Raw genomic sequence first — 12,349 nt, forward strand, 5'->3', positions numbered from 1 at the left:
ATGTAGGCTATTTTTCAATTGGTCTGAACTAGTTTATGGTGAACTGATCAAGAAAACTTTCAATTTGGTGGCCGTGATACAACTTGGCCCGTTGGATGATTTCAGTCATGCAACCATTTGCTTTCTTTTAAGATTATGCATTTTTTTTTCTTAGCATTTTCTTCCTTTTAATTTTCCACTCACTTTTCATCCCTCTCCTCTCTGTCTTTTAGGTTCACTCCCTCACTCCGTCATCCCTCCCTCTTTCTCTCCTTCGCTCTCTCTCTCCTCTCCCTACAGCATGTCCAATAGGACAGACTAATATTTGGACAGGTGTTCCCTTTTTATACACAGTATCTTCAGAGAGCGAGAGCGCTGTGTGCTGAATACTACATCCATTCTTCACCACACAGTGTCTCAACAGACACCATTTAAAGGGCTATACGGACAAGACACACACTAGATAGGCTGCATCAGTCTTAAACTCCATTTTGTAATTGCGCCGATAATCCTCAACAATAAAAAATGTTTAGTGCCAATTTTCTATTTTGCACTTTTGGGACTTTCGTTTTTTTTTCCTCCCTCTGTTCTAGTAACGTAGGAGGCCGCTGCACATCTGGAGGACAGATGGGAGTCCCTGTGCGTATTCCCTCTCCTCTCCTCTCCTCCTCCTCTCTTTCACTCTCACTGCAGTTCTTCTCTCTTTCATACACACCAACCCACACACACACACACACACACACACAAGCTCTCTCTCACACACATGCACACACACACACACACACACACACACACACACACACACACACACACACACACACACACACACACACACACACACACACACACACACACACACACACACACACACACACAACTATCTGTTCTATTCTATATCACCACTGTAGAAACAAGAAAGGCTGATCCTCTTGGACTCTCTCTCTCTCTCTCTCTCTCTCTCTCTCTCTCTCTCTCTCTCTCTCTCTCTCTCTCTCGCTCTAGGACCACCCACACAGGGAACTCGCTTCCTCGTACGGCACTGACGGCGAGAAATACAGAGCTTTTGACTGATGGTTCTAGCAGACTATCATTTACTCCAATGTCAAAACCATAACCTGCCCCTTTGCAGAACAGAAAAAGAGAGAGAGAGAGTGACAGGGAGGGGAGGGAGGGAGGGAGGGAGAGGGGGATCTCTTTAGGATGACGGCGAAGCCTTCGCAGCCTTATACATCTCTATCTATCTGTCTATGTGTCCACTGGCCGCATACTTTCTATCTCTCTGCTCAGCCTCCCACGCTGCATGGGGCTTCCCTGAGCAGGACGTGTGAGGTTCGACTCCGGTCTCTGTTGCGTGGGGGTGGGCGAGTGTGTGCGTGTGTGTGTGTGTGCGTGCGTGCGTGCGTGCGTGCGTGTGTGTGTGTGTGTGTGTGTGTGTGTGTGTGTGTGTGTGTGTGTGTGTTGGGGGTAGGGTTCGACTCCGGTCTCTGTTGCGTGGGGATGGGAGAGTGTGTGCGTGTGTGTGTGTGCGTGTGTGTGTGTGTGTGTGCGTGTGTGTGTGTGTGTGTGTGTGTGCGTGTGTGTGTGTGTGCGTGCGTGCGTGCGTGCGTGTGTGTATGTGTGTGTGTGTTGGGGGTAGGGGGGTAGTTTAGTGCAGTGATTCCCAACCAGGGGTACATATGTACCACTAGGGTTACGTGAGCACACTGTAGGGAGTACGTGCAAAAACATAATAATAAATGTACGGAGCATAGTCACTATACTTGCGGTATCTCAAAAAGGCTTAGGGGGTACGCAAGGCAAAAAAAGTTTTGAAAACACTGATGTGGTGGATTTGGGAAGTGGAGGGAGGGAGTGCGGAGAGCTGTTCCATCCAACCTCTCCGCCTGTCAGTCATAGATCACCGTCATTATGAGATTATTTGCCAAGTGTGGCTACGTGCTCCAGAGATTTAGGGATTCACAACATCATGTTTTTACAATAACTGTATTGGTTATCAAGTCTCTTACACTTAACTTTCCAGCAGACATACCAGACAGTTGACAACTCACGTAACCAAAAGTGTCAAATAAAGGAAATGGAAAAAAAAGTGCACAAGAATGGTTATAGTATTAAAGCTCTGTGATATTCCATTACCAAATACGTATCAGTGTATTTGTTAGTGAAATGTAGGATGTAATGTAGTATGTTTTTGCTCTCTGTCTGAGTGTGCAGTAAAGTGAAAAACTTTTAAGTCAGTAGTTAAGCTCTCCTATAGGCTATAGGAGACACAGTGAGTTGATTTGATGTTATGTGGGCTTTTGAAGCAGCAGAAAGTTGGTTTCAATTAAAACAGAGGAGTCACGTCCAAATACACAGTAACAATGATCAATCTTTTAAAACAACCATGAAATCAATGCACGAAGAGTGAACTTAATTAACTATTTGAAACCTGCTCTCATTACAGCAATGTAATGCAATATAATTCAAATACAGCGATGCACTTTTTTTGTTCACATAGTTTGAGTTGGCACTCATTCTGTCCTGTCTCATGTCACATTGTCACACCATGTGGATGGTGACCCATGTAATGAAGATATTGAACTAGGATTAGACATCGCAAAAAATACAAATAAAATAAAAGCAATGCAACATAAAGTGACTCAGTAATAGTGCAAGAGTCTCAAACAGTTTTTAAGTAACAGATTTTATGCAGAATATTTACAGATTTAATCTGCAATTTCTAATTGTAATTGCATGCATTACTGAGTCCTTATCTTAACCCAGTGCAATTCATTGCAGCAAATTGCTTTTGTGACACACAATTGGTCTTTTCTTTTCTTTACATGTTACCCAATTGAAGTTAAACTGTATGCATCAACAAGTTAATAGTTAGACATGATTTATACATCAAATTTAATGGTCCATATTTGTCTATATTTCAACATATTAATTTGCCTACCATAAAAACAGAGCTGTTTTTTAAATTGCTTAAGGAGACTGTTATTGTGTTAGTGATTAAAAGCTGACTGATTGATACAATTAAAACACTTAGGTCCTCCACTGTGATAAATCAACCAATAGCATCGTCAAACCCGCTGTGTGTGAGTGCCCAGAGAAACAGAGGCCTCTGCTAGCCAGACGATGGTGTGTTTTCTTTTGCTCAACATAGCTGTGTGCCCTACAGCAAAGCATTTGGTCTCAGTGCAGCAATGCATTTTAGCTTCCATACGTACGTGCATCCTTCTACTTAGCGTTACTGCTTTGGTGTGTGTGTGTGTGCGTGCGTGTGTGTGTGCATGTGTGTGTGTGCGTGTGTGTGTGTGTGTAACCAGATTCACTGGGTTTTCTTCATACACTTCCTCATACCCACCTTAGTGTCACTGCTGTGTGTGTGTGTGTGTGTGTGTGTGTGTGTGTGTGTGTGTGTGTGTGTGTGTGTGTGTGTGTGTGTGTGTGTGTGTGTGTGTGTGTGTGTGTGTGTGTGTGTGTGTGTGTGTGTAGCCAGCGTCACTAGGTCTTCACATAGTTGCTCCTACCATCTTCGTGTGCGTGTGCGTGTGTGTGCTGTGTGTGCTGTGTGTGCTGTGTGTGCTGTGTGTGTTAGCAGGTTCATCACTGTGTCTTGTTCTTGATGCGCTTCCTCCTTCCCACCTCCGTGGCCACCGAGCCCACCGTCACCCCCAGCATGCTCCCCACCGGCCCCCCCACGAAGAACCCCACCAGGGCCCCCAGCAGGGCACTGCCCCTCACCAGCCCGGGCACGCTGCGGATCCACCCCGTCACCGTGTCCCACAGGCCCCGCAGGAAGGACTTTGGAGGCCCCGCGGGCGCAGGAGCGGGTTCGATAGCGTCCTCGCCCTCGTGGCCTGCTGTGATGTCATCATGGCGCGCCACCTCAGTCGATTCCGATTCGGGTGGTGGCGTCGGGGGTGTTACTGGTGTTGGCGTTGGAGTTGGTGTGGGGTCGTCCTGGAGCTCTTGGCCCCGCTCGGGTGGCTGTATCGGGGAGGAGAGGGTGAGTGAGTTGGGCCGTCTGGTGGAGGTGGTGGTCTCCTGCTCTGGCTCCTGCTCTGGCTCCGGCTCCTCTTCGCGGTCTCTCCGCAGCCCTTTGCTCCGCGTCTCCTGTTGCTCCTGTGTGGCCTGCCAGGCGTGGTACTCCGCCCCGCTCTCCCGCACCACCTGCTCCACCTTCTCCACAAGCTGCTCCACGCTCCTCTTCTCCTTTCTCTCTCGCTCCCCCTCTCCTCCGTCTCCATCTCCATCTCCATGGCTCCCTCTCTCCAGGATGTGGTAGTGGTCCCAGCAGCTCCCCACCAGCTTCAGCAGGTCCCGTTGCTCCTCTCCGTCGGTCACATACTCTTCAAAGGTGACTCCCGCAGGCAGGCGGTCGGCGTGGGTGAAGAGCACCAGGGTGTGCCTCTGCACGGCCCCGCGGCCGAACACCATCTCCAGCGCCTCCAGGCCCTGGAGTTCCACGGAGACCGGCTGGTCCACGGGGACGCAGAGCAGGAAGGCGTGGGGCCCAGGGGCCACCAGGGCCTGGCAGGAGCTGATCTGATCCTGAACGTCCTCTGTGGAGCTCTCCGAGCAGAACCAGTCTGGAGTGTCCACCAGTGTTATCTGCAAAGAGGTTAGGGAGATGAGAGGAGGAGGTATGTGTGTGTTGCATGTGTGCCACCTGTGTTTGAGCATTCTTTAATAGAATGTGTTCTAGAACTAGAATGTGTTTCTAGAATTCCACCTTAAATCCATGGATCCCAGCTGTCTTTAGAAAAGTCACCTTTTCACTTCTTTTCGCACATTTACGGAGGTGGCACGTCCTTCAAGGTCATGGCACATAGTACAATCTCTTCTGATGAGTGGTAACTAAAAGTCACTTTTCACGATTCCTTCTGAACAACATTACAGGGTTCTGTGACTATGGTAAATTTAGGGCACGGTTTAAACACACATCACTGTAAAATGTGCGGCATAGAATCAATCTAGAAATTTAAGCTTCAACTTAACCATAAAACTATGTAACTATTTCCGCTTCAACTTAACAGTACAAATGTTTACTCATGTCATGGCGTTGTTAATGTCAAGCCCATGTAATCATGCAACACTATGCCAGTGATAATTATTTTATTCTATCCAACATATATTTATAGTGATTTTAGTATTTTAGAGTGCAGGGTGTCAAGTCCAATGAGGACTTAATCACTGATTTGTCAAATTCAATTACACTTATTTTTAAGTACAAATTATTTCACATTCTGACTTTGTAGAATTCAACTGAACTGAGTGGAATTTAATTGTAATGCAACTGTTGAATTTACTGACAGTTTGAATTTTAGACTGGTTGAGCAAGTAGGATGCTGAATTTTACTTTTTAAAGAGCACAGCCCTTTGCAGGTTGCATATCATATCAACAGTATATTTATAACAAATGACTCAGAACAAATCATAACTCCATTGTTTCTCCATCATTAACTTTCCTGTATTTCCATGAGAGACTAGCACTTCAGTGAGCACTATGCTGGACCACTGGGCAGTGTGGATAGCCACTAACAATCATGTGCCTGCAAGGAATTCTCACGATGACCCAAAACAGTTAACTGAGTAAATGGACTTAAACCTTTCCTTCAATGTCAGCAGGGGAAGCACCCTACCATCCAACCTCAGGTGGCTCCTCAGCTAAAAAGGATCCTACCTTTCATTTCATAGTATGCACGCAAATAAGGATGCATCCTACGTTAATTTCAAGGTATTTCAATTGCGAAAGCACCCAACCTTTCTTCCAAGGTAGCTAGTGAATTTAAAGAAGCACCCTACCTTTCTTCCAAGGTAGCTAGTGAATTTAAAGAAGCACCCTACCTTTCTTTCAAGGTACCTACAGTGAATTTAAAGAAGCACCCTACCTTTCTTCCAAGGTACCCTTAGTGAATTTAAAGAAGCATCCTACCTTTCTCCCAGCAACAGTGGCGGTTCTGCTTTGACATTCGCATGTTCCATCTGCTGCCCCAGAAGTCTTAACCCTGAACGCCTCTCGTCCCAGGATGCAGTTCCCCGCGGCGCTCTTCCCTGAGCCGCTCCGACCCAGTAGCACCAGCCTCAGCTCACGCACAGCAGCCGGGGTAGGGGACAGGGAACTGGAGGCTGAAGAAGAGGAAGAGGAGGAGGAAGAGGAGGAGGAGATGGATGAAGAGTTTCTATAAGGTACAAACATGCAGGAGTAGAACATTAACCTGACTCCATTAGTAGCTGACATCTGAATGTTGTAGCGCAGAGAAGTCACAACAGTTGGGGAAGGCGGAGTGGGGCAGTGGAAATAGTGTTGAGTGTGTGTACTGCTTGTGGATGGTTACCCCAGTGAAATGAAATGAATGATTATAATTGATTATCTTGGAGAAATATTACAAAATGTATGGATATTTAAGTTAGGTTCACTTTTAGACATTTCCTTAAACATTGAAACAAAGTTGTTTATCTCAGGGGAAAGTTTCAGATGTGGCATTATTGCATACAAAACATTTTTAAAAAGTGCCTATAGCAAGAGGTTAATTAATTTAACTACTGCGCTTAAATAATGTTTATATTTTGTATTTAATTATTACACTGCATCCTCAATACTCGGAAGACATATTTATTTTCACCTATACAAAAAACCTTACAAGTTGCAGACTTTTTATTATTACATTTATTAACCAATGCAATTCTTACACATTATTATGACCAACATTTCTTTTTGTATGGATGATGTGCATGCCTTATTTTTGCATATTGATAAGACATGAAACAGTGGGAAAAAGCTACACTTTATCCAAATAGAAGCTTGCTGCATTGCTTTGTGCCATGTGTAATCGCTGAACAATGCTGCCATCTACTGGAGCACAATGCTATTAAATGTGTGCACTAGCATCAGAGCAGAATGTCACTCCCTGCTTTGATGGAAGAATTAGCAAGCTGATTTGAGTGAAGTGGTGCTTAATTTAGAGCAACATTTACACTTAATTACCTTTATATAACGTTCCCATAATATTTGATAGAACTTCATTAAATTTTCACAATTTGCAAGTACAACAATTATGTAGGCCTACTTTATTCTTCAGATTGGGCTTAATTAATAATTACCATCTCCCATTCTTTTATTTTCAAGTGGACTAGCCGGCCTATGTCAGACTCTCAATTGCAGGCACCCCTGCAACAACAATGGGCGCATTTTATTACCCAAACTCCCGTCTTCCCGTGTGCTTGTGGCCTCGTGATGATGTCACAAGGCGTCATTGACGATAAAAGTTTAATTCAACATCTCACAAATCGCAAATCAAAGGTTATTTCCTCATTTTAAATCAAGATGTTGAATGGGGAAAAGTCCCCAAAAGTTGTGCCTAGGCTGACAGCATGAAAACTGTATTGTTTTCTTCACGAAGGTGGAGCATCAGTGAATCGTGAGGCCATAAGCACAATAGTAGTAGTAGTAGTAGCCTTTATTTGTCCCAGTATGGGCAATTGTTTTGCAGTGGTGGTACACCTCTCACACCCGCACACACACACGCACCCACATAAAACATTTAACAGACATAAATAACCGTTTAAAACGCATAAAAAGGTGGAGGGGTTAAGATAAATGTGTAATCTAAGAGAAAGATCTACAGAGTAGGGCTTAAAATAGCTAAACATACAACTCATGGCTATCTATGCTTCCTAGTGGAATTTAGCAGCTGAATAGCAGAGGGTAAAAATGTTTTTTTATATCTATTTGTCCTAGCTAATGGGCATTTAAAGCGGGAACCAGAAGGTATATATATAGAGGACGGTAGTTTGGATAGTGGATTGTGCCCACTGTCATCCACAAAAGAGTGACAATCTGTTTCACCTTTATATGCAACAAACAACCAAACAACAAAGTTAACAAAAAAGTGTAGTACAGTACTGTATATTAATGTTCAGAACTTTTCCAGGTCAGGAAATCGGAAATTGTGTGAATAGTCTGTTGCACCAAGCTGTTTCCGATGATGTACAGTATGTGTAACGTGTTTTTTTCCCCATTGACTCTGTTTTTCCAGACCAGGAATAAATAGGCAGTTGGCCTGACTGATTTGAACACCAAATTCAATGTACCATCACAGGCAGTGTACCGATGAGCATAAGCTAGGTCCCAAATAGATTAACTAAAGATATTATCCACTTTGTGGTTCTTAATCAACACACATGACAAACCATGGGTTCGTCTGTGGCTGGGCCAACCTTCTCCGGGCATTCAGGCCGCTGTTTTCAGACGGCAGAAGAAGAGAGCAACATGGCTGCTTTGCGGTATCACTACTGTACTCTTTGGCATGCTTTTGGAGTTGTATAAAAAAGAGGTAGAAGTACTCTTTTAGATGTAATTACAACACTAGTGGTATGATATTACATGGTTTCAGCTATGTAATATCACACTACTAGTGTTGTGATTACATCCATAAGAGTACTTCTACTTCAACTTTACACAACTCTGGTTGCTGACGTTTTGACTCTAAGCCTTCATCAGAACAGTCTTTCCTCTAAGATTCATCTAGAACCCTGTAATATTTCAACAGTACTATCGGACTGAAGCTCTCCTTACCTCCACACTGTGTTTCTTCTTCCTCTCCTCCTCTTGTATCCACTGCCTCATCCTTCTCTCCCTCCTCCTCATACCAGTTTTGTCTTCTGCTTCCCTCTTCTCTTACCGCGTCAAATTCCATTGTGATGAACTCCTGCTGAAAAGATATTCAAGACGTCATAGAATACATTAAGCACACGTACGTATGTTTGTTGCTTACCTATCACTAGTCAGGGTTGTTGTGGGAAGAGATGGATAAACTGAAATGGTGAATATAATGACAGAGGTGTACTGTAGGCCTACAGATATAGTGTAATATTGTACAGTGACACTTTAGAATAACAGTCGCTAAAAAGCTTTAGAACCACTTTGTAAATAATTAACTAATAATCAACCAAACAAATACAAATGTTTGTAAATGAGTAAGAAATACTATTTTAACTTAAGACACATTACAGCTGCAGCAGTCCTGGAAAATTGTCCTCCAAAGAGCAAAAAGATAAAGCCACTGGATATAGAAGTGTCTGACAGGTCCAGCAGGAGCACATTTCACTGTGAAAATGTAGGTTGGTTCTTACCCATTTACAAACGCTTTAAATGTTTTGTTAACAATTAGCTCATAGAGATATTTACCGGTAATTAAGCGCCAATAAAGCTTTTTAGCAGAATGATATTCTAAAGTGTTACCATTTGTACAGTACAAGTGGCATTGTAAATGTAACTATCACTGTCACTAACAAGCTCCTGCATCAACCCATATTCACAGAGATGAAAAAGAAGAGATGAGATACAAATGTTTGAAGATAATACTAAGTAAGCAAGTACAAACAATGCTAGTACAGCCAGGTGGTTGTGGGACGGTTTTAGTGAGTGGAGTTAGTTTTGTTGTGAAAAAAGCCTCTCGGAAAAGAAGAGTCATCAGAAAGTTCCTGAAGGTTGAGAAGGATGGCCACCAGGGATGGATTATGACTCAATTGGCCCCTGGGACAGACAAGAAGAAAGGCCCCGTTCCATAGGTGTTGCTGATTCAGGGTTACAGGCCAGATGTGAGACTCTATGTTGTTGGAGTTTTGGGGGGATGTCCCACGAGAAAATGTGAACATTCAGTAGTTGAAAGTGCAATTTTGACGCAGTATGAGAATAGGAAATATAGAGGCTTGGGCTTCAGGGCCCCCCTTGACTCTTGGGCCCCTGGGCCTGGGCCCGGTAGTCTCGTGCAGCAATCTGTCCCTGATGGCCACAGTGTTTGAAGTCAAGAGTTTGCAGATGAGCTACCTGACTTTCTCACCTGCTCCTGTTCTGACAGGTGGACTCTGTTCAGCAGACTGTTCTGCTCTGCTTTTGATAACTCAGTGTTGTTTACGACGCCAATAACCTATCGCCTACCGTTTCCTCTTAAGGCTATACAAGACTGGCAGAGCAGGACATGACAGCCTGCAGTATACAGTACATGTTTCTCCATAAGGCTGGCTATGCAAGGCTGAGGGAGCAAGTGTTGTTAACAGCTTGCAGTACCTACGGTTCACCTTTTGGTTATGAGAGAGAGAGACAGAAAGAGAGACAGAGAGAGAGACAGAAAGAGAGACAGAAAGAGAGACAGAGAGAGAGAGAGAGAGACCATTCTCATGAGTCATCACATAGGAATGTTTTTCTCCCCAGGCATTCCTCATGACTACGACACATAATGTAAATTCAGTTCCTATTATGGCTTTTTCACAGTAGCAAACACATCATGACATTTACACCGCTGACATTCTGTCCACCCCGATGACATGACACACCCACCAGATATGCGCACAACTCTATTGTAGCCTAACGTATTAACACCAACGGCTGTGCTTCTAAGTACAGCAACAGTGAAGTAAACAGAGGCAAGAACATTAGAGGAACAACAACAAAAAACCTGTAGAGGCAATCCATGTCAGTCTTCACATCATGTTTTAAAACGATTACCTTTTGCAAAGGGCCTGCTGTGGTGAAACAGCCTCTTGTTACAGAGTGTGCTGCTGCCTGCCTCCTCTGCTTCACTTCACTTCCTCTTCTGGTCTCCTCTCGTCTCTCGTCTCGTGTCTCAGGCGTCTGCCATGGCAGGGAGCAGCAGCTGAGCTGGCCTGGGGTTCCTCCCTTCCTCTGATGCCTGACTGTATACGGACACAGCACCGTGTCTTTGGCTGGCCTCTAAGGGACGCCTATGAAAACCTCTCAGGGATGTTAAAACGGTGAGCTCAGCTCATTCCAAACACACACACACACACACAGTCACTCACTGCAGGCAGCTGCTGTATACGCAGCAGACCCCATTTCCTCTTTCAACTCGCTCTTTGATGACACTCCCTAACACACGGGCTGAGGGAGTCAGCCAGCCAGGCAGCCAAACAGCAAGCATTTATTAACCTATTACCTTCTCTCTGGTCTGTTGCTGCTCCTCTTCCCTCTCGTTTTTTGTTTTTTTAAGAGGGGATGGAGGAATTTGGGGTGTGGGCCTCCGCTGTGTATTTCAGGCGGTGATGAGGCTGTGGACAGCTGGGGTAAGCTGGTGCTGGGCTGCTATGCTACCAGGGGAGATGTCTGACTAGAGCAGGCTGTGTGCTGTACATCAACAGTGCAGACATGCTGACTACTACATGCAGGGTCGCTGACAGCTTTGCTGGCCGGGCCCAGGACAAAGTCATTTGAAAGGGACCCCCCGTGAATATACAACGTACTGTAATGGGGAACCAATTCTGGGCCCCCCTCTACCTGGGCCTGGTGCAACTTAGCCCCCTTTTTGACCGCCCATGCTGTGGAACTGTGAACTATGTGCATTCACAACTGTCTTGTCAAAAGAGATATTTATCTCAATGTGATTTGCTTCCCTGGTTAAACAAAGGTAAAATAAAAAAATAAAAATAAAACACTTCAGCAGCACCATTCCTAGAGCATATAGGTAGTATGCAAGACATCATCTGCTGAGATTTTTTTTTAAAAACCCTTTTCAACAAACAAATGGCTGATATATAAAATCATAGTTGCACTTCATGGCATACACCTGATACACTTGTAATGAGGGTGTGATTTGTCAGAATACCAGAAAGGGGTACTATATTTGTTTCAGATGTTAAAGGGACACTGTGTGAGATTTTTAGTTGTTTATTTCCAGAATTCATGCTGCCCATTCACTAATGTTACCTTTTTTATGAATACTTACCACCAGCATCAAATTCTAAGTATTCATTATGACTGGAAAAATTGCACTTTTCATACATGAACAGGGGGATCTGGTCCATGGTCCGCCATTTTGAATTTCCAAAAGTAGTCATTTTTAGCTGCAAAAAGGACTGTACTTGGACCATACTAGAAAATATTTGTTTATTACTTAGTAAACTTTCATGTAAAGATCAAATTCGGCAATAGGCAGTCCAGTTTCAATGAGCAGCATAGTTGCAGTACCTTTCTTGACCATCTCCTGCACAGTGTCCCTTTAAGCTATATAAATGGAGTTACATTAAAATGACATTGAAATCATCTAGAAAACATGGTGATATTAAAGCAAAGGGGGAACAATACTGCCCTACAAAACAAGAACGCAGAAAAAAGGCTTCAAAGTTTCCTATATGGCGCGACAACTGTGTTGTCGGTAAAGTGGTGGTGACACTTCCTGGTACAGTAATACTTTTTTAGGATAGAAATTAAATGCACACACAAAAAAACGAAAAAACAGCATTTACAGTATGTGTCTTTTTGCCACAAAAAACAGAGTTACTGATTTCTTGGCTGGTATTACTGCCACAAAATGGAGTTACTGCAGGAGTTACTGCGTTCTTGGCTAGTATTACTGTCTACTCC

At 44.0% G+C, this 12,349-nt stretch overlaps 1 protein-coding gene across 2 annotated transcripts; it reads right to left on the reverse strand.

Moving 5' to 3' along the window:
* Positions 1 to 1,625: 1,625 nt before the first annotated feature.
* Positions 1,626 to 11,749, reverse strand: si:dkeyp-69e1.8 (uncharacterized protein LOC100001340 homolog). Of its 2 annotated transcripts, none has more exons than XM_063214141.1 (4): positions 10,478 to 11,749; positions 8,546 to 8,678; positions 5,903 to 6,096; positions 1,626 to 4,578 (listed from the first exon to the last, which is right to left on the reverse strand). In XM_063214141.1, the coding sequence occupies exons 2-4, from the start codon at positions 8,664 to 8,666 to the stop codon at positions 3,571 to 3,573; spliced, it is 1,323 nt and encodes a 440-aa protein (XP_063070211.1). In that variant the 5' UTR covers positions 8,667 to 8,678; positions 10,478 to 11,749; the 3' UTR covers positions 1,626 to 3,570. The 2 variants fall into 2 exon arrangements, with proteins under 2 accessions (XP_063070211.1, XP_063070203.1); XM_063214133.1 differs by having other exon boundaries at positions 8,546 to 8,681.
* Positions 11,750 to 12,349: the final 600 nt, after the last annotated feature.

The sequence above is a fragment of the Engraulis encrasicolus genome, chromosome 2 (assembly GCF_034702125.1).
Source record: "Engraulis encrasicolus isolate BLACKSEA-1 chromosome 2, IST_EnEncr_1.0, whole genome shotgun sequence".
Taxonomy (NCBI): domain Eukaryota; kingdom Metazoa; phylum Chordata; class Actinopteri; order Clupeiformes; family Engraulidae; genus Engraulis; species Engraulis encrasicolus.